The sequence below is a fragment of the Bos javanicus genome, chromosome 15 (genome assembly GCF_032452875.1).
Source record: "Bos javanicus breed banteng chromosome 15, ARS-OSU_banteng_1.0, whole genome shotgun sequence".
Lineage (NCBI taxonomy): Eukaryota > Metazoa > Chordata > Mammalia > Artiodactyla > Bovidae > Bos > Bos javanicus.
The window spans coordinates 45205957-45229092 of NC_083882.1; the positions used below are offsets into that span (position 1 = coordinate 45205957).

General features: G+C 44.7%; 1 protein-coding gene across 13 annotated transcripts in view; it reads right to left on the reverse strand.

Annotated features, from left to right (window-relative positions):
* The window catches only part of PPFIBP2 (PPFIA binding protein 2), a 156035-nt gene that overhangs the window by 47069 nt on the left and 85830 nt on the right, over positions 1-23136 (reverse strand). For 11 of the 13 annotated variants that reach the window (XM_061380506.1, XM_061380504.1, XM_061380508.1 and 8 more), the window contains 3 exons: positions 21124-21216; positions 16848-16961; positions 5327-5458 (listed from right to left, as the gene is read on the reverse strand). In XM_061380506.1, coding sequence (XP_061236490.1) covers positions 5327-5458; positions 16848-16961; positions 21124-21216 — 339 coding nt within the window. Of the gene's footprint in view, positions 1-5326; positions 5459-9494; positions 10341-11940; positions 13313-16847; positions 16962-21123; positions 21217-23136 lie in introns of those variants that run through there. The other 2 variants (XM_061380517.1, XM_061380515.1) reach the window with 2 other exon arrangements.

A 23136-nucleotide genomic window follows, 5' to 3' on the forward strand; every position in this document is an offset into this window, starting at 1 on the left:
TCATGAATTCTCAAAATAGCAATGGCCACTCACTCCCAAGATACTCTTCACTTCTACTTCATAAACTAGTTTCTAGCTTTGCTTTAGCTTTAGAGCCATAGTGGGAGTTTTCCTGGTTTATCTACATTCAGGGCAGAAACTAAAAACAAGAGGGTAGGGAAGAAACAAAAACAAAAAGCAGCCTTTCGATACTTAGGTGTTTAGCTGAAGGAATCTTTTGAAAGTAAAAGCGTGAGTCGCTCAGTCGTGTCCGACTCTTTGAAACCCTGTGGACTGTAGCCCGCCAGGCTCCTCTGTTCAGGAGATTTCCCAAGCAAGAATGCTGGAGTGCATCGCCATTCCTTTCTCCAGGGAATCTTCCCAACCTAGAGACTGAATGTGGTTGTCCTGCATTGCAGGCAGATTCTTTACTGTCTGAACCACTAGGGAAGCCTGGAGTAGTCTTTTTAGGAACTCTCCAAATTGCCACTCCCTCCCATTCCTGTCCCTTGTCTGCCTCCATCAGTCTGGGGATCTGTATTAGGAGTGCACCCATTTTCCTCCTCTGCTTCCTGTAACCACGTGGTGCAGCCCAGCAATTCTGAACACTCTCCTCTCAACCTCCTATCCATGTGGCAGTGCTGCTCTCCAGTGTGTGCATCCTCAGGCCTGCCACTTCAGTGTACTTTAAAATCCTTATTTTCAGAGCCAGCCCATCTCTTCTCTCAACAGGTCTGTCTCTCTCCCATTCGGTGGAGCCTTTTGTCGCAGTGTTTCCGTTCTCAGGCCTCATGTCATGAAGTCCAGGTGACATTTATGAGGTTCTAATCACTGCTCTGTAATCTCAGCTCATTTTATTTATTCCTCCTGCTTTGCTAACCATCAAATTTCTTTTTTTTAATGGCACTTTTCTGTGTGAGACTACTGGGCAGCTCCCATAATCAGTCTTTCCTATGCTACCCTACCTGTTAAACTTGTTCACAGTTTTACTTAGCTGTTTTTCTCCCTCTTACTTCATGCTCAGTTAGGACCATCCTGGCACTCTGACACATCAGGGTGGGAATACCACCTCCACACCTGTCAAAAGGTCAAATGCATGTACCCTTTGACCCTTCAATTTCACTTCAATATCTTCACACATTTACAAATTTATTCACAACAGCATTACTTATAAGAGCAAACACTTGGAAACAAATGTCCATCCAAAAAAGAGAAATGGCTAAATGAGGGTAGAGAGTGAAATAATATATAAACATAAATACAAATGAGGAAAAAAAAATTTAATGTGCTTGATATGAAACAAACTCTGACTGCTCATTAAAAAAGAGAAAGATCTAAAGTAATGTGTATCTGTGCAAAAATGAGGAAAATAATTAATCCACCTAAATTTGCTCATCCATACATAGGATAACTCTGAAGCATACAAAACAAACTGACAACACTGGCGCCTGCCTGCTGGCCGGGGAAAGGCCATGGAAGAGGAGATTTTGCTGCGTTACCTTTCTGAACTAACTTATGTGAGTTGTTGGAGTATAATTCCTATACAAATAAAAATGAGTAAATAAAATAAAATACAGAAAATAAAAACAAGAATAGTAAAACTTTCCTAAGTCAGGCTAGCACCTCTCAGAGCAAACACAATGATCCCAGCCTTTGCTCTGTACTCCAAGTCCATCATTCTGATTGCCCCAGTTCAGAAATCAGAACCCTTCCTTTCCAAAGTCCCACCCATAGGAAGAAAGTAAGCATGACAGCAGCATCTGTGCTACAAGACATTCCATTTTCTGCCAGGAAATCCTAGAGACTGCTTCTGGTTCTCTTTGAGATATTCCTGACCCATCGGGCTGACTCCATTTCCCAGCACACGCCAGGCCCCTGGTCCCCTTTTGGAAGGCTGCTTTGGTACTACACGCAGAAGGGGATGCAGCTGCAGGCCTCGCTGCATACCCAGTGCTGGAAGCCAGATGCCCTTCTCCAAGGAAGGTCTCTCCAAGGGCTGTGACTTTGATAAGTGCGCCACCCAGAGGTTTTCCTTTGTCTCTGGATCCCTTTCTTTCATGTCCCATCCTCCTAATTGTGGTATCACTTTTCGCACTGGTCACTTTTCCTATCATCCTACTTTTCAGGCATAAACCTAACAGACCCAAACACGGGTCCCCTGAAATGACCCAGAACCACTGCAAAAGGCTCAGAAGAAAAGGTACAGTAAACAGGAAACCCAGTATTCACCCATGTCTCACAAGGGTCACCAGTGACTCCTGAGTGAGCTGGCTGTCAGGATTGTATTCGTCTAACAGGAAACCTACACCTCAAAGTCCTCGGGTTTATATATGAATATTTGTAATCACTTTGATACTGACTATAGGGCAGCAGGATACTGGCTTAGGATAAATCCTGAGCTACACAGAGAAAGTTTGTTCAGATCTGGCTCAAAAGACCTCAAAAGAAAAAAAGAAAAAAGTCTTGCCTCTTTCAAACTGTAAGCAATCAGCTGAACCTTAAGCTAAGTGCATTCACTAGAAAAACAGCAGCAGCACAGGATGAGAAGCAACATTCCCTTTAATCATGCTCCTACGCCCTCAGTGACCTGAGCTGGCCAAACATCTCACACAAAACAAACACCTTCACACACAGGACAATAGTGCAGCTTAAGCAGCCCTCCGCATGGCTCTGAGCCTCAGATGCTCCAGAGAGTTACAGACAGGAGTGTTGGGTCTCAACATACCAGCAAAGATCCTGTTCAATTACAAGAATGAGAAAGTTGTTTCAGGTCAGGGGGCTGGTCGCTGAATTTCACAAGTTTCAACAGCCTAAAAAATTCCTCCACGTGGAAGGAAACCTAATGCTTGTACTAGCAGCTGGGAAGGGCTGTTATCTGGTAGAACTGAGGCCAGGGGCTTAGGGCTTATGGTGCCCCATACATGAACAGCCTAATGGAAAACAAAAACAAAAACTCAGACTGAACAATCATCCTTCAGAAAAGAAAAAATAAAGCAAACAGTAAAATGACTGCATTAGTGGTACTCGGCCTAGAAGTGGGGGCTCCCCTTCCTTATCCAGAAAGGAGCTGAACTGATCCAGCTCAGTGCTAACCCAGCATTCTGCTGCCATGAACTGACTCTAAGGCTCACGCACACACACCCATATGTGGGCCCACACCCACTACAGTGACTGGTTCAGAACAAAGCACTTGAGCCAAATTAGCCCAATGAGATGCAATCCTGGGGAACCTTTGAAAGAGAGAATCTCTCTATGCACTATGCCACTATAGTAGGCTCTAAGGCTACCTCTGGCCACCTTCGTCACACGTGGGAGAGCCTTCCTGAGAATAAGGCTGGTGCGTGCATGCTCATGTCTGACTCTCTGCGACACCATGGACTGTAGCCCGCCAGGCTCCTCTGTCCACAGAATTTTCCAGGCAAGAACGCTAGAGCAGGTTGCCATTTCCTTCTCCAGGCGATCTTCCTAACCCAGGGATCTAACCGGCATCTCTTATGCCTCATGCATTGGCAGGTGGATTCTTTACCACTGAGCCATCTGGGAAGCCAAGAACAAGGATGGAACAGAACCAAATGAGACATTAAACCTGATTTCTAATGACATGGTGAAGCCAACTGGATCTAGTGAGATCAGCTTTTAAAACCCTAGACTGTTCCAGTTGTGTGACTTAATAGTCCCCCCTCTTTCCTTTCTTTTCCTTTCTTCTTTCCGTGGTTTTGGTCTCTATGATTTTAAGTCTTCCGCCCCCAAGTCTAAATGTATATTCACATGTCTTGAAATATTGGTAAAAGAACTCTACATCTGGAGAAAATCCAGTTGCTTCTCTCTGAACATTGAAGAAGTATAGTCTATTCAATTGACACTTCACACAGATAAGCTTTCAGTCTGTGTGAACTCTGCAGTCGGTCAATAATGTAGCTAGGTCTACATTTCCATTTCTTGCATGCTCAACAACACAATCAGTAGTAACTAATAAAAGCTTGCTATCCAGCACTATCCTAAGGACTATACATACACATGATGTCCTTCCTTCCTCAGAACAACTGAGCAAATAGCAAGTATTGCTAATCTCCATTTCACAGAAGAAGAAACAGAGGTTTGCGGGGGCAGGGTTCAATTACTTTTCTAAGATCACAGAGCTACTGAGTAGCTGAGCTTGGATTACAGCCAAGAGATCTGATTCAAGAGCGTGCACTCTTAATCCCTGGAAGATGGTGTCCTCAGCTTAATGGAGATAAATTTTATTTTGGCAACTATACCTCTTACTAATGAGCATGTTCTCAAAAGCAACACAAGGAATATGCCCCACATATTAGCAGTGTCTCCATCGCCAGCATTTACCCAGTAAACACAAATGTGCCAGGTTTCAGAGGACAATGATGTTTGTGCTTAATTGAAAGGAACAGTGTCCATCTTTAGATTTTAGATATGCCTGAATGGAAGCAAGGATGCCAGATCATACGATAAAGACTTAACTTTTGTTATTTTTTTTTCTGATTTCATAACACAATTACCCATTTTACAGATAAAGAAATGGAAGTTCAGAGAGATTAAGTAGTTAACTTGCTGAAATTCAAAGAGGTATTAACCAGTTAGGTCAGTTAATTGAGCTAAGGCATTTCTAACCCTAAAGGCTGCTCTTCTTGTCACATCTCACAATGCCACATCTCAGAATGCACAGTATACAAACGGAGAGGCTTGTGGGTAGAAACACACAGAAGGTGGTTATATTAAGTTAAAGCAGACTGTTCTGAGCTCTGAGCCTGAACTTTATTCAAAACATTTATCAAAAAAAAAAAAAACTATCTGGCATGCTCCAGTCAATGGCGTATGAAGCCTGAGAAAACATAAACCAAAACAAGTCACAGGAAAACATTCTCTAAGAGAAAGCCTGTTTACAGGCTCACCCACAGGAGCCATCAGGAGAAAAGAAACACAAAATCTAGGGGCCGCAACTGGGTCACTGAAATGCATATTAAAGAATGTCTCCAGGCTCCATGAACAATGACAGTGGCCATCCCAGCACATGGTCATCTCTCGCAGGAGACCTCTTGTGTCCCTCTGAGTCTTGTCTGCTCCTTTCCATCCTTGCCAGCAGCCTGAGGGAGGATAAAGCCTAGAGCCAAAATGGGGTGGTTTGGGCACTGCTGAAATCTGCAGCCACAGCAAAACCCGATAACTTGGTATTAACAGATCACTGGGTCTCTGATGTATAGATGTTTCTGGCACTCAGTGGCTGTCAGGCGTGGGGTTGACCAGATGGCCTGAGGCCACATTAGGATAGCTTCCCCTGATCTGAGTTTAGAGTAGTATGGGTCCTCCCCAGAATGTGGTTTATCGCACTCACCTCTGCTTTTTTCTGCTTCTCCTCCTGCTCTTTCTGTTCCTTCTCCATGCCCACCAGCTTGAGCTTCAGCTCAGACACTTCGGTCATCAAATTGAGCTTCTGGGTCTCAAGAGATGTACGACTTAGTAGCTCCTGCAGGCAAAAACAGATCTCAAAATCATAAACCTCCATGGCAGTAGGAACAACTGTAACTCCATTCATAGCACATAAGGCAGTCTCTACATTGTACATTGAAACTGTTACATGTGAGTCACACTTCTCTCTGGGACAGGCCTGTGTTGATGGTGGGTCACTCAGGGATTGCACAGTTCCTGATCCTATCCTCTGTGCTCTGAGAGTCAATGTGAGCTACGTTTCTCAAGAAAACACATTTGTCCATAGAAACCATTATTCATTATTTCCAGGTTAGAGAAAAATAGATGGGTTGGCTCAGAGAACAAAATTTCTCCATGTCTATTTTTAAAGCAAAGGCAGCAGATTCTCTGCACCAAAATAAACAAACAAAAAACAAGCTAATGTTAATAATATATGTTTCAAAACCAAAGTCTCCATATCATCTCCTGGGCTTAGTTCAATATTCAGCCCAGTCTTCCACACATCTCACTGTAAGACCTCACTGCAATGAACCTAGAAGGGAGCTAGGACATAAAGCAGATATTCGGTTATTATTTACTGAATAGTTACAGTATAATCTTCTGTGATATGTATCTTTCCCAGTAGTCCTGCCAAGCCTAAAATAGTAGCAGACAACAACCTGCCATTAATGCACTTAATAAGCATAAGTAAGATGAGAAACAAAGGTGATAGGTGAAACACCTGCTCAGCACTACTAGGAATTATGAAGGATCTCAAAAGCCAGGCGGACGTCCCGTCGTCCAGGGGTAACATTTCTCCATGGGCAAAAAGGCAATGTTCCACGAGATCCCAAATCCTGCCACCCAACAGACACTGGACACACAAGTCCGGGCAAGGAGACTATGATATGGTCCTCACCCTGACGTGAGCAGGTGGAAAGGACATCTTGCCATGGTCTGAACTTTCTGTGTCATCTTAAGCAACCCAACCCTAGTACAAGAATGGTGATATCAACAATCTGACCCTACAGCCACAATTTCACGTGTTCCGAACCGTCTTCAACTCATAAAACCAAACCACATGAGACACAGATTTTTTAACTTGGACAAGATGATTTCCTAGGCCAAAGGCCGTCAGTATCGCTGAAAGCCAGGCTACAAACCGTCCATTTGCTAACCTGAGGGAGTAAGTATCTAGAACCCAGAGAATTCAGCAAAATGAGCTTTTCACTAGGCTGAGGAGGCCAGCTCTTCCTGAGCCAGCCAGATGTGAAGCTGGCTTACAGGGCAAAGGTGGGGCTGCTTGGTCATGAGGAGTTAGCCAGATAAGGGAGCCCAGTGTTGAGAGCAGGGGTGGGTGGACACAGATTCACTGAGTACCTCCTCTGTGCTCAACACTGCTGGGTGCTATACATATACTATCTCAATAAACCCCCACCCAGGGACTAAGCAGTCAACATTATCACCCCTATTTCAAGATGAAGAAACAGGCCCAAGATTTATTGGTCCTTTCATCTACTTGAGGCAATCTGCAAATAGACAATTCAAGTTAAAAAATAAGTTGTAAAAATTAAAGCAGGTAAGGAAAGAAGATGAAGCCAGAGTGATTTTTGGCATAAAACTCAGACCCTAAAGTTCTATTCTTTATTGGTGATCAATATTATCTATATTGATGCTTTTGAACTGGGGTGTTGGAGAAGACTCTTGAGAGTCCCTTGGAGTGCAAGAAGATCCAACCAGTCCATCCTAAAGGAAATCAGTCCTGAAGATTCATTGAAGGACTGATCCTGAAGCTGAAACTCCAATACTTTGGCCACCTGATGTGAAGAGCTGACTCATTGGAAAAGACCCTGATGATGGGAAAGACTGAAGGCAGGAGAAGGGGACGACAGAGGATGAGATGGTTGGATGGCATCACCGACCTGATGGACATGAGTTTGAGTAAACTCTGGGAGTTGGTGATGGACAGGGATGCCTGGTGTGCTGCAGTCCATGGGGTCGCAAAGAGTCAGACATGACTGAGTGACTGAACTGAACTGAAAGTTCTATTCACAGCTAGAGATTGAGTACAATGTGTGCAAATTGAATACAATGAGTGCAAAAGGAAAAAGGGATGATTCTAGAACTCCAGGATAGGATAGGATAATCCTATCCATAGTCCATAGGATAGTAACAATTGCTTTGGAGTGCTGAGAACTGAGAAAATTTTCTTCCATGAGACTTCAATCATTTGTTCAACTATCAGATGCCAAGGTCTAGGGACAGGAGAGTTAAAAACACAGCTCCTGTGGAGTGCTTGAGTCTTTTAAGATGGTATTTATGCAGTCATCTATTGTCTAGTGGTCAAGATATAAGACAATATCCTGACCTAGATATTGACCCAATATACAATATCTTGACCCAATCCTACCAAGACAGGTGGGATTCAAAAAAGCTTCAGAAGGCATCTCTCTTGAAGATAAGAATCTACTCTGCTTCCTTTATTGCCAGAATCCCTCTGGCTGTTTTAACTGCCAGGTTGTAACTGGTCATACCAATGTTAAAGTTGACAAAGATAATGTTCAAATTGGTTGCATTAAAGTTCCAATAGCATTCCAATTGATAATACCAGGGCTCTGATTGGTCATACTAACCTTCCAAGTGGACATTTCAACTAGACACACCAACGTCTTAATTAGAAACCTGGAGTTGCTTTATTTCACTTAGCCTACTGTTAGTAAAACTTCTACCTACTATCTCCTAGCTTGCATCTATTAGCATGTGCTTTTCCCTTTCATTATCATCACCCCAGTCTTTGTCATTAATATTGAGAAGTACCATCCTAGTCCCTGAACTCAAAATCAGCCTTCGCCAGTCTTATCCCAGCCCAGCTCCACCTCCTCATCTCCAGGCCCAGCAGTCTCCAGCCATTGTTGTGTACTACGACCCCTATCCTAGTTCCCATGTGTGTGCTTAGTCACCCAGTCATGTACGACTCTCTACAACCTCATGGACTACAGCCCGCCAGGCTCCTCTGTCCCTGGGATTCTCCAGGCAAGAATACTGGAGTGGGTATCCATTCCTTTCTCCTGGAGATCTTCCCAACCCAGGGACTGAACCTGGGCCTCCTGCATTGCAGGCGGATTCTTTACCATCTACTACCTGACCCTCATCTTGATCCAGAATGTATGTGTTTTGCTTCTAAAATCTTCAACTCTGAAATTCTCTCCTCTAGCCACAATCCTCTGACCTTTCAACTAGCACTTTTACTTACTCAAAACATCTTTAATTTCAACTTCTGCGGCTACCAGTTGCTTAATAACTCCCTATTTTCCTAGTTTATCAACTTCCTTTATGCAGTATTTACCTCCATAGCCGCCGTGTACCTTAAGGCTTATCATTTCCATTGTACCATTTCTCCAACTCATTCTTGCCCCTAGGTCTGAAGTGTGTTTGCTTCACCAGTGCCCAGTCCGTGCCAAACCTCAAAGACTTTTGCCTATGTTTCTACTCCCCACGGCCTGAGAACTGCTGGTAAAAGTCACTTAATGATGCCAATTTGTTTCCACACAAATTTACTCTATCTAATTACAGCTGATGTTCCAACACTGCCTGGCAAAACTTGTATTCATCTCTGGCTGGTTTCTTTCAGAGATTGTTCCAAATCTTTTCCATTCTCTTTGAGCTCTAAACCCCACCCTATTCCCCTCTTCTCCTCAAATAACCTCTCCTCATATTTACTGAAAAGATTTTTAAAGATCATCTGATCAGTCATTGAACTTACATCCTTCTGTTTCAAAGTTTCCTGGAATCATCCCTTATTTGTCTCTCTTGAATCATGTCTAAGAGAAAGCAAGCCCACACCTCCTTTCTGAGGCTAGCCTGACACGACTGAATGCAACCGTCAGAACCTCTGTGAGGTTCTACCATCTTAAGAACTGTTCCCGAGTTTGACAGAAAACAACAAAATTCTGTAAAGCAATCATCTTTCAATTAAAAAAAAAAAAAAAGAACTGCTCCCGAGCCCAGTAAGTCTTCAGGTTGCACAGTAAAAGCATATGTTAAAAGATACATAGATTCCAGAGTTTTCTTCTGAACTGCCCCACCTGACCCACCTTCCTGTGGCTGAACAGTCCTCCACGCCATCCTCACTCAGCTTGAATGAAGACTCAGGTTACTCCCTGGTTAATCAGTAGTAGCGCTGGGCTTTGTTCTGAGTCCTAGTCCTGTTTCTCCCTCTAGCTGGTAGAGCAGAGTGAAGCCTGCTCACAGGGACCTGGGCCCTCCCTCACCTCTGTACTGCCTTAGAGGAAGTTCCCACCAAGTCTGGGCTACTCTAGGGTAGGGCCATTAATCATCCGATCTGACAGGCATTTAATCTCTCCCTCACTATCAGCTTCCATCCCTCAGGCTATAAACATGATCAAATTTCTGACATTTGAAAGAACCTTCCCTCTTGACCTCCTTCCCCTCCAGCGACCACCATCAGCTCCCTAGCTCTTGGACTGGGCAGGCATACTCTGTGTGTGGTGTGAGTGTGAACACTGGCTCTCTTTCTCTCTCCACTCCCTTCTTCCCCTCTCAGCCAAGCCCTGAACAGAATAATCTACTCTTGCCGCCTCTTCCTCATCTTCCAGTTACTTTTCAAGAATCTGCATGCCTGTAACGTGGCTTCTGCCTTCAGCGGGCAGAACACAGAAACTGTCCTGGCTCCGGGGACCAATGCCCACACTTCCACTTCTCAGCTCTCAACTCACTGACTCACCCTGAATCCTCTCATCAGTATAACCCCATCCTCCCTTTCCATTCCCCTGACCTTTCTTTTTTTCTTTTTCCTGTCATTTGCTAGCTTCTTTTATCCTGGTTATCCTTTAAGAATGACATTCTTGGATCCTGAGCGCCCATCCCCAAGACTGGAGTGATTTCTGGATTCAGCCTCTTTGTCTAGAAGGTTGGGCACCTACTCAGCCCCACGGGGTGGGATCCTGCTGGGATCTATCCCAACCACACAGCTACTATAATGTGTGGGGGTGGGGGCAGTATGAGCAGGCAGGGGGCTGGAGATGAGAAGCAACGGTTTCATAACGTGTGTTCTGATTGTTTCAAGGCTGCCTGTATAAATGAGAGAAGGCAGGGGATAAATAGAGGGTGGTATGAGACGAGGGTGGTTTGTGTTTCTTTCTATGAAGGGCCATGAAACTGGATAATGAAACTTTAGGAAGAAAACCAATAAATAAAATTATCACCCACCCCCCTCACTTCACCACGATCAGTAATCTCTTCCAGAAGGGCAAATACATCTCCCTTCTTGGAGATGAAAAAAAAAAAAAAAAGCTTCCCTCTCAGAGCAAACGGTCATTTCCTTTTTCCAAAGCTCAGAGTCTGAGTGGGGCTGATAAAAAGAGCTTGCCTTTCAACTAGGCTCTCCTTAAAGGGCCACATCTTGAAGCAATTACCTCCATCTTTAAGTGTGGAACCTGACCCAGGGAGTTACTGGCCAATGATGGAGGGCTGTAGCCAGACTGGCAACCTGAAACCAGAATGAGAGTATGGGCCACAGAAAGACTTGAAAGGAAAAATGTGTCCCTTTGCCCTTTGAGGTAAGAGGCCGAGGCCTTGCCGGGAAGTCTCTTTCAGGGAGAGGGGCTCGTACTCAAGCTGGATTTGACTCAGTCCCCACTAAATCATCTCCCTGAACCTCAGACCCTCTACTTTATCTGTAAAAAGGGACAAAGCACCTACTTCGCATTGTGGTCTGGAAATTCAACAGCAAATGAGATAAACCTGAGGAAAGCAGTTATCTGCCTCATGAATCTCCCATGGGGAGTTTTAGGGAATAACTGGCAAATCCCTGTTTTCTTCACTCATGACTCAAGTGCCCTTGTCTCCCTGGACAGATTTGTGTTCCACAGGAGCATGTGCATAGCTCTGTTTAATGTCCTTTCTGAGGCAGAAATACCTTCCTTAAGGTGCTCTTTAGGAATTTATGAACTGGGTACTGACGACGCTTTGCTGTGTTCACACATCTGGGCACACTTGTCCCTCACTCGACTCAGGGGCTGGAGCTGAGCCTAGGTCCTGCACTCTCCTGGCCGTTATGCGATGGTCCAGTTTTTACAAAACTGGAAGAACTGTACTACAGCTCTAAGAGGTGGACAGAGCAGAGTCCACACTGTCATCCTCATTCTCTGTAAATAAGAACATAGGTTCACTGACTTATCCAGATCAATCTCAAGTGTTAAATCTGTACAAAGTCATGTCTGCAGACTCCAAATCCCCTCCATTTGTCATTCTCCACCCGTCACCTTCCCTGGTGGCTCACAGGGTAGAGAATCTGCCTGCAGATTCCCACCTGCAGGAAACCTGGGTTCGATCCCTGGGTTAAATTTCATTTAAATCAGTTGCATGGCAACCCACTCCAGTATTCTTGCCTGGAGAATCCCCATGGACATGGGAGCCTGGAGGGCTACAGTCCGTGGGGTCGCAAAGAGTTGGACATGACTAGGTGACTAAGCATAGCACACACCTCACCTAAAAGGCAGCCAACACAAATGAGGTTACCTGATGCCTGGAGCTCCAGGTCAGGTAGGAGGACTGAAATAGAGCCAGGGGTCCTTCCTAGTTTCTCCAAAGCTGGACTGTGTCTTCCAAGGAGCTCAGCAGCCTTTCCTCCTCCCACCTCAGATTCCTTATCCTTTCTCCTTCTTGGCACTAAACATGGCTTCTGTTCTTGACATTGATTACATCTGCTGACGGCCAGTCTCTGGAAAGTACTCCCTTTGGCTGCCAGCTCTGTATGAAAGCTCTTCTCCACTGAATGCACTGGCTTCTTCCCTGAAATCATCACCCTCTGGAGAAGGGTCAGCAATCAGAGGCAGAGGAACCTCCCAGAGAACCAACGGAGGCTGCTCTAGAAAAAGCCACCAGGGACTTCATGACCTGCTTAAGGAACCAAGGGGCAAATTTCAGCCCTGTGGGCTCCATATTCAGACCAGTTGTACAAGACCCACTTGTACATTTCCTGGGAAATGTCTCTTCCTAATGAGGAAGGTTCCCTGGGGAATCTAGACATGCTCAGTGAGCCAGAGACCATACCAGAGTAGGTGTTACCACAGTCAGTCCTAAGGGGTACTTATGGATGCTCTGTTCCCACCCTATGTTCTGCAACAGACTACAGATAAGAAGTATTTTGCCCTCAAACGTATCCATAATCTATGTGTATCTCACGTAGCCCTGTCTCTGTGCTGATTCTGTTTGGTCCTGGTTCACTTGTCTATCCCTATAGGTCTTCATGCTCTCCCTTTCTGGAGACCAGATGGTTAAGTGTGTAGAAGAAAACAGATGAGAGCTAAGACATCAGTAGTCATGTACAGATGTGAGTTGGACCACAAAGGAGGTTGAGCGATGAAAATTTGATACTTTCAATTTGTGGTGCTGGAGAGAGTCTCTGGACAGCAAGGAGATCAAACTAGTCAATCTTAAAGGAAATCAACCCTGAATATTCACTGGAAGGACTGATGCTGAAGCTGAAGCTCCAATACTTTGGCCACCTGATGGGAAGAGCTGACTCATTGGAAAAGACCCTGATGCTAGGAAAGATTGAGCGCAGGAGAAGGGGATAACAGAGGATGAGATGATTGGATGGCATCAGCGACTCAATGGACATGAGTTTGAGGAAACTCTGGGAGATAATAAAGGACAAGGAAGCCTGGTATGCTGCAGTTTATGGGGTCATAAGGAACTAGACACAACTTAGTGACTGAACAACAACAAAGAGATCAGCACTTAGGAGAGGGGGCAGGCCAAACCAGGCTGAGGGGGTCCTTGGCTCACAAGTCGGGTGTGAAACTAACTTCCTCTCTCTTGGGGTCCTGGAGGGAAGCTGACATTGGTCAGGAGAACAGTTGTGGGGAGAGACAGCACAGTGGGGTTTGGAGCCCATGGATGCACAGGCCCCCAAGGGGCCAAGTCTGGAATCAAGATCAGAGGTCCATGGGCCAGGTTTAGCCTGATGGTAAATATTGTGTGTTTCAAACTTTTTTTCTTTTTCCCATTGGTTGCCATTAAATTGGTTGCCAATTTTTTTTTTTAACACATTATTGGGAATTTTTACAGACACTAATACCTGTTGCAGCTGATTTGTTATGTTAGTGAATAATATTGAAACACTTGAGTCAATAGCATTCAGGTAACAAAGACATATTAATATATCTCTGGTCGGTAAGATGTTAAAATAGAAAGACCAATCTTTAAATCCTTATATGTGAATTCCCAGCTTCTTGTGAAAACTAGAATATCTAGCAATACTGGGCATCCATGGGCGGTCAGCTGCCACTTCAGACAGGATGTGTGCAAAGGGCAGGGCTGCTAGGAACGCATCCCCAAGGGAAGCAGTGTCCCTGTGCAGTCAGCAGCCCCATGCTCCTTCAGAGCTCCTGGGCCTTTAACAGGAGGCCAGGTTGGCTCAGGCAAGATTGGTCTTGAGGGCTGGCAGAAAGAGGCAATTGTTTGTGTCCATTTTCTGCCTCAATGACATGAGTCATGCCTGCTTCTACCATGAGCCCGGGGCCCAAGATATCACAGTCAGATCAAGCAAGTCTCTGCCTGTCCCCAATTAAGAGGACACTTATGTACACACTCCAAGCTATAGATGGCATTACATCAGCACTGTGGTGCAAGAATTAGCATCTTTTCAAACAGCATCAAGCAGATTTCCGAGAAGCGTTAGCACATGCAGAACATTCAACGTGGGACTTAGAGCTGGCAACCCAACCATCTCCAGTTCAGGCACCACCAAGCCCAGCAAACATGAGTGGGAGCGATGCCTCAGAGGCCCCATAAGAACTGAAGTCAGAATCCTCCAGGAGAGGAGTGCAGTAGCACACTGCTTTCATTTTACCCTTGAAGGCTGAGAGAACATGGTCAAAGTTATGGGCGTAAAAATAACTTGGTTAAGTTCAGGAAGATCTTTCAGCCCCAGAGGGAGCAAATAAGACCTACTACCCTCTAAAATCTACCAAGCCAAGACATCCACCTGTGGTACATGCAAACCACATGACTGCCACCTCACCCACAGCACACAAGAAAGAAGATTTAGAATATAAACACGATGAAAGGGGTAGTTGAACTTACAAGTTTTTTAAAAAGTCTAAAATCCGAACTTCTCTGGTGGTCCAGTGGATAAGAATCTGCCTGCTAATGCAGGGGACAAGGGTTTGATCCCTGGTCTGGGAAGATTCCACATGCCACAGGGCAACTAAGCCCGTGCACCACAACTACTGAGTCTGCGCCCTAGAGCCTGTGCTGTGCAACGAGAGAGGCCACCAGCACGCGGAGCCTGAGCACCACAGCTAGTGAGTAGCCTCTGTTCACTGCAACCAGAGAAAGCCCTTGTGCACCAATGAAGACCCAGCACAGCCAAAAATGAAAAACAACAATTTTTTTTAAACGTCTAAAATCCAGTCTATGAGATAATGCTTAGGAGGACAAGGCAACCTCCCTGAGGTGGGGCTGGGAGCCAACATTGAACTTCTTGGTACAGAGACTCAACAAGGAAGCAGAAACGTTGTCATGAGAGGGGCGTAGGGGGGCCCTGGAAGAGCAGAAGGACGGTGGTCAGAGAGCTCAGGTACCACAATGGACCATGTTGTGACCTCTGATTATGTGACTGGTTGCTCACCAGGCACGACTTTCCTGAAGCATCAGCCTTTTGCCATTTTTCTGACACGCTCCTTTCCACACGCAAGTTTTCCTGGTCTACGTCTGTCTAGGTTCTTTTTTTTTTTTTTAAACAGCATTCCGTCATCTTCCTCCCTGGTGCTCGTCCCAGAACTGCACCTTCTGCCTTCTTGAAAATATAATCTAGTGGGTTATCCCATGCACTCCTGTGAAAATGCTTTTCTGCTATTTGAGATTTTTCCACCAGGCTATTTTTTTTTTCCTGAGTCTTCAAAAGGAAGATTCAGCTTTTAAAAATAAAAAGAACTCCTATTGCTATTCAGATTTCCAGGGAATATGATGAGCAAGAGAAATGGCACACAATTTAAACAGAAAATCAAATGAAGCCAAGAACATGGTAACTTATTAATCAGCAGTGAAAGGATAAACTAAAAACAGTTTCAGAGCTGTTGGAACTAGTTTCTACAAAGACATTTGCATAAAAATACTGATTATTTTTTTTTAAAGTTCCTCAAATGCACTCAAAGCTAATACCTGGGAAATAAGACACTTATCCTGAGACCAGACGTTATAGTCAAAGCCTGTGTTCATTACTATTCTGTAGAGAAATAATTTGAATTTTATGCTGACCAGTAAAAAAAAAAAGTTAGAACTTGGGGGAAAGGATTATAAGCAGTCTTCTAATTGAACCCACTCATTTTAAAATAAAGACTTTCATTCTTTAAATAACTAGTGAGCACATTTTATGTGCCAGGTACTATACCAAGAGCTACAAAGTATACACACATAAACTTCAGTAATGGTTTATTTTTCAAAATAACTGAAATGCAAAAATAATGCAAGTTAAGGAAACCTATTAACTAGATATATCACATTAGTTCATAAAATACAACTTCTAATTAGCATCTCAACAGATTCTAAAAACACTTGACAAAAATTCAACACCTCTTCCTAAAAATTGTTGCTCATTATTTACAATGGGGTCAGATTGTTCAGGAAGTCAATTAACTATAATATTTTTACCAAAAAAAAATCTTTAAGTGATAGTAAAGACAACAACAGCAACATTTAAAAATGGAAAAAAAAAACACTCCCTCTATGATGTTAAGCATAGAAAATCTGAGAACTAAATCATATCTCTGGTACAAATATGTTTTGTATATCATATGTACACATAGCTAAAAGGACCAATGAGAAACAAGAAGACATTTAAGAGATCTTTTTGAATGGTAAAAGAACAGCTAATTTTTTTTTTCATTTTGATACATATTAAACTATATTAAAATATTATTTATGTAATAATGTGATCAATTTTATCAAAGAAAGGCACACAGAGCAAGTAGGGGAAGAGTGAGGGTGGAAAGAGGCGCAAAATAAGCTCACTGACTTTCAGAAACCCCAGATGCCACTCATAGGGCAAAGGCGGTAGCAGGGCTGTGCCAGGACCGTGGGCTACTTGGTCACGAGGAGTTAGCCAACGTGTCCCATGTGGTTGGCGTGATAAGATGAGGGGGAATTGCCAGCCGAGAGCTCCTCACTAAACCAGGCCTGGAGAAAGTACCTTGGGGATCTGTGGAACCAGCCCGACAGGTTATTCCTCTCAGGCCTGCCCTTCCCCGCCCTCCCCCTCTGGTTTCACCTGCTGTGTAAACACCGCAAGCTGGGCGTCCAACCGTCCCTGCGGGCAGGACTGGAAAGGAAGCAGGGAGCTCTTCAAGCTGGACCCAGAAAGGGGCTCACCCACACGAGCAGCGGCAGGACCCAAGGCCCTGGGCCTCACCCGCCCGTACCTGCTGAAGCATCTCTTCGGCAGCATTGAGTTTCACCTGGTGCCCTTCCAGACACACTTCCAGGTCCCGAATCTTCTCTCCCTGGGCTTCCACTTGGTCTGTGAGGACACTCACCTGTCCCAAGAGATAAAGCACAGGTTGAGGATCAGGACTGGCTCCCCACACACCACTGACTCTGGATGCGAGAAGAATGACCGTTCTTTTTGGCGGGTGGCAGGTGGTGGAAATGTCCTAGATGAAGGAAACCCAGGTTATTTTCTTACCTGGCCGGGAAGTCTCAGCCACCACCCTGACAAGGTCGGTCACATTTCCGGCTCTTGACAGACTCAGGGGGAAAACACCCAGCAGCCACAAGAGTGGCCTCCGGGCTAGACTCTGGCTCCCTGTGCCTCCAAGGGCTCTCTCGGCTGGCTTGCCAGGGCTTCTGCCACTTCACGTGGAAGCACAATCCAAACTTCTGTACAGATGAGCCAATGACCTTCCCCCTCTCATCAGGGTGTGAGGACCGCTCACCTATCAGGCAAGGCTTCTGAAGCAATTAAGGAATGTGGGATGTAAAGGGCATGTATTAGCACTGACAACACTTGGCTGCAGAGAGGTTTTTGCGCTTCACAGGCCAAAACATGACTCTAAGTCATAAATATACACAAGCCACACTGCATAGACAGTGGCAGGAAAACAACTGTCTTTCTGAAGAACAGTGAGACTGTCTATTGGAATTGTTAGTTCATAAAAATCCATTTACAATAAGTCATTTAAACTGCACCCGAAATACAGATTGAGAGGATTTTCATAGCCTTCTCTATCAGCAAACAGCCTCAGGACCCTTTTCCTTGTTTGTTATTAAAAGGTGACTCAGAGCAGAAAGAGGAAGAAAGCGCCTGAGAAACCTCTGCCAAAATAAAGAAATCAAGTACTGGTAAACTGAAATCCTCTATAGCCTTCTTGTTTTTAACCAATGGTTGACTCATCGCTATTTACATATACATGATGGTAAATTATTTCTCTGTCTGTAAAGGAAAGATAGCTGGAGCATGAGCCTTAGTGTGAATTCCTTTATGAGTGTTTAGACAAAATTTATGAATTATAAGGCTCCCTTTTACAGAGGAACTAATCTTAATGAATATGGCTGCTTTAAGTCTTTCATTTTTATGTTCCTAAGTGATTAATGAATCATTGAAACATTCCTGGAGCTGATGCATGGTGTGCTAACATTTCAATTATAATCCCAAAATGGCACCTTATCCTTGCTGCCTAACGTGATCAGCAGTCTGGGCCTTTCCAGCTACTTACTCTACTTTCAAAACAGTAGCATTCCAGGGGTGGCCTTTGCTCCTTGGGTCCCAGAGTTTCTGTTTGGGAAGGATATGCTGTGATTAATCTGACTGTGAAGACTGACACCTAAAGAGTCTGTACCAACTGTGGGGTCATGCACTGGGGTACCCAGAAGAACAATGCATGGTCTCTGGCCTCCTATAGCTTATAGGCCAACTACTCATATGACTCAAGATACACAGGGCTACAAATACTCTGAACATGAAAATTCAGTCTAAGTTATGAATGGAAAGGTGTAGAAAATTGGGACAAAATATGTAGATTCTAAATGTGACCTTTATTCAAGAAAAATATTTTTTGAGCCCCTACTACATGCTAGAAATAATCTTAGAAACTGAGGGGATATAAAAGAAGAAGAAGGGAAAAAAAAAAAAGATGACAATCCTTGCATTCAGAAGGTACATTCTAATGAAGATATATTAATAAAAGACTTCGGTTTTATTTGCTTTTAATTCTGGAGGCAGCAAATTTTGTCCTGTCTGATTCCCCTTGTTCTTCTGCAGGTAAACCCAGGAGAACGTTCTGGACCAAGGGCTCCAATGAGTTGGGTCTGGCTGAGCTGCCTTGTGAATTAAGCAAGGCTCTCCCATGCTGGGGGTCATGCCCCTTCCATGGAGCCTCTAGAGACAGGGGTGAGCACGTAAGAGCAACTCTGACAGCCTGTCCACAAGCTCCTGGAGGAATAGAAACCACTACAATGGCCAGAAGGAACCTGACACCCTACAGTCCATGGGGTCACAAAGAGTTGGACACAACTTAGGGACTGAACAACAACAATCCACTTCTGACTTTTCTTGTAAGCAGCTTCCCGACTATGCTAGAATTATTTTAATAAGGATTATTCAAGAATTTGGGATTTTAAAACTATCAACGAGAGTACTTCTGTGTTAAACTGTAGTCCTCTAAACCGCTGTGGTTGTTTAGTTGCTAAGTCGTGTCTGACTCTCTTGTAACCCTATGAAGCCCGCCAGGCTCCTCCTGGCCGTGGGATTTTCCAGGCAAGAATACTGAGTTGGATTACCATTTCCTTCTCCAGGTACTCTAAATAGGAATGTCTTATTTCAGCCATGAAGGTTCCTGGTTCAATAGCTTGCAATTTCATGCTGTTTGTAGCAAAATTCTAAATTGGACACTTTCATTAGTCATGTCATTGGGATGGAGGTTAAAATTACACACCCCTCAAAACATCTGCACTCTACGCTCTATATAATCTGGCCCCAGCTACCTCTCTGAAGGCATTTCCCAGGCTTCTTCATGGTCACCAGCTCCAGCCACACAGGCCCTTCCTGTTCTTCGCACACACCAAGATCACTCCCACCTCAGGGTGTGCACGGGATAGACCACCTCCTCTGCCTGGAATGTGCTTCTCCCAGTCTCCATGGGGCTCCCTCCCCAGTTCCTTAGGTCTCCTCCTCTCAGGGAGGTCTTCCCTGACTACACAGTCCTTATCCTTCTTTATTTTCTTCCATGTATTTATCATCACCGGAAATATATTGTGAACACATACACACTCACACATGCATGGAAGCTCAAGACAAGGACTTTGTCCATATTCTTCACAGCTACCTCCCCAGCTCCTAAAACCAGTGTCTACTGAGTTGTGGGCATGCAAATATTTTTTAATAAACAAATCAATGAAGTGAAGAAAAAAAATCCTTGGATGCAAAATTGTGTAGTTGTATATTTGGCCTGAGCTTAATTTTTTAAAATAGGGGGACAGGAGAAGTAAAAAGATCGGAAGAAAAAGCCAACGTGTTAAATTCTTTTTGATGTCCCAAAGTTTCTAAAATAATCGTATATTCTATCAATACTTCCATTCATAAAATAAAGTGAAATGAATAAAGAAATAAGGTAAAATAGAAGGGAAAAAGCCAAACATACTGTAGCCTCTAAACACTAGTACGAACTCTAGTGCTCTAAGCTAAGGCCCACAGTCTAGGGAGAGGCCCAGAATCCTACACCTGCCTCCTCCCTTCTGTTCCACTATCAGTCTTAACCACCACCCTCCAAGCTTTTTAGGAGCTGGGATTAGGATATTAGTCTTATTATTCTCCAAATCATCAGTCACAGTGTCTGATGCGTGAACAGCACTCAGCTTTTCAGAATGCGAAGCAAGTTTTCAGACCCGAAACTATCTTTGACTCTTTGTTTCTGAAAAGTTGTGGAGTTCCTTTCTTCAAAGTAAAGAATCCACCTGCAATGCGGGAGACCTGGGTTCTATCCCTGGGTTGGGAGGATCCCCTGGAGAAGGGAACATCTACCCACTCCAGTATTCTGGCCTGGAGAATTCCACGGACTATAGTTCATAGGGTTGCAAAGAGTCGGGCATGACTGAGTGACTTTCACTTTCACTTTTCTTCAAAGTAAGAGAGTCACCAAAGGCTTATTAACCCATGTTAACAGCTCCAGGGGGGTTGGGCTCAAAGTGATCAGTTTGGATCCAACTTCAGATGAGTTGAGACTGATCCTGTACACATCCATCCTTGGGCTTTTAAAGAGGCTTTATTTTACTAATGCCATGGAGACACATCTTATCTCCTTTGCAAGACTCCTGGAGGACAGGGCCCCATTTAATCAGCCTGGTCATAGAGCTTCCAGTGCATAGAGGCAAGTACTCTCATCAGATCAGATCAGATCAGATCAGTCGCTCAGTCGTGTCCGACTCTTTGCGACCCCCTGAATCGCAGCACGCCAGGCCTCCCCGTCTGTGATAAATAAATGAATCCATTCACAGCCTCCCAAAGCCAAGGTCAGAGTTAAACTGTGTCCCCAGTTACTTTCTGCTTTGTTTCAGGAAAAGTCTTTTGAGAAACATACACTCTGGGAACAGGAGATACCCCACAGAGAAAACCCTTAGTACTTCCCTCCCACTTAAAGTAGCTACTGCAATGCGGGAGTTGGAGGTAACAGAACAAAGTGATTCCCACCAGAAAGGACTCACCTGTAATATGAGGGACTCCTTATCTCCTTCTAGGCGTGCTAAGCGTTCCTGGTACGTTTCATTACCGGCAGCACTGTGGTGATTTACCTGGGACTAAAGGGGAAAAGGAAAAAATACACACTTAAAAGGCTGGCAAAACATCTTACCAACTTCCAAATGAAGTATGCAACTGGTGAAGACAGTTTCACTGATTATCTATGCAAAACAACCCACCTCAACAGGAAACCACAAGATGTCGAAACCACTTCAACGAGGACCAGACTAGATGCCAGCGATAGGTGTGCCATGAAAGTTGGCAAAACCACCCCCTGGATGACCTCACCTTTGGCTAGAGAGGCTTTCATGAACTCCAGACTCGGCGGTGCTTGACATGACTGGGCGTGTTGGGTCTGGTTTGGTTGGAGGCACAGCCTGCCAGCTGCACCAACAGCAATAAGGGTCCACCTCTTTGAGGAGACCAGGGAGCTAATACCATTCACCAAGGAACCATATGGGAACAACTCCGGAACAGACCTCCTCTCCTGACTCTCCTGCCAGGGTTCTCCAAAGCTGAGACACACCTTACAGCATGCAGATCCATCCTGAACATTGCAGACAGCATGAAGGATGAGGGATGTCAACTGCAAGGCTCTTCATCCACTCACATGTTCCCTTCTGGGAATGGACAATCCCACCCCTCAATAAGGGCTGTGACAGCCAGGGTAGCACATGGAGTTGCTGCAGTGCTAGAGCTGAGAAGAGTAAGCCAAGATGAAACATCTTGAGAAGAACCCAAATGACAGCCAGAGGGATCTCCAGGGCCAAGCAGAAGGAAAACACAGGAAATACAAAGAAGCCAGAAACCATGGAAATCAGAGGTGAGGGAGGTTTGATACAGCAAAGGAGAGGTAAATCTAATAAAATGTCTTGAGCTAGAGACAGGAGCTGCAGTCACTTTCTGGGTGTGTCTGCCCTGGTTGTAGGCAGGGAGGAGGGAGGTGGCTGCTAATGGAACTGAAGTGGACCAGCATCTCCCACACACCCTTCCTTCACAATGAATTTAAGGCCCAAATCAGAACCACATTCCAACCTTCAGACTGCACTTTCCAATCCTCTTTCATTAAGAAAAGACATCACCTTCCTTCCCTTGTCCTGTCCCTTCCCCAGTGCACTGCCTAGGTGATGGCAGGTGGTGGAGCCAGGCCTGGCTCTAAAAAAGAAACAGGAAACAAGAATTCTTTATTCAAGCCTTGGAGTGTCACTTGTGAGAGAAGCACCAGCTGTTTGTTGAAGGTACAGTGGGCGGGCGAGCTCAGGGGCCATTTCCCAGGGCGGCTGTGCCAGACACAGGCCAGACAGACAGGGCACCCCTGCCATTGCCTCTTCCTCCAGCTCCTCTCCAGTCTGCATCTTGTCCATTGTTACGGACGCTCTTTCATATCATAAACAAAGGGCCTTGACAATCACCAAAGGCTTCTCTGTGTTGACAGCAGTTTATTATTATTCCATTAATCCATATTCCAGTCATCACATGGTCAAACACTGACTAGTATCCAAAGATATAATTATAACCAACTTTTTCTCAGAACCTAACGAGAGAGGAAAATAGTTCTTAACAGCAGGGCAATTGCTTCTATGTCCAAGAACTCACATGATGGCGATTTTCAGAGGAGAGAGAAAATGGGAAGGACCCAAGGCATCCAAGTGAAGCTGTGCATGTGCAAACCCAGTGCCAAAGTCAGCACGTGCACAGGGCCACCAGCACTGGCACCTGCCACTTGTCCCGCAGGAGGTGAAGAGAAGGCTCCTTCCACAAGACTCCAGTAAACTACCTCACCACCCGGGCCTCTGTCAGATGCAGTGGTGTGTTCATGCAGTAAAAGATCTACACACAATCACCCAGAGAAGCAGCTAGTTGACAAAAAAATAAAGTCAGGAAGTTGACATCGTAAATTCAGTTAATACACAAATTGCCTGCACAGAGTCATAGAAGTAGATTTAAAAAAAAAGATCTGAATCCACTCTAGCAGCCAA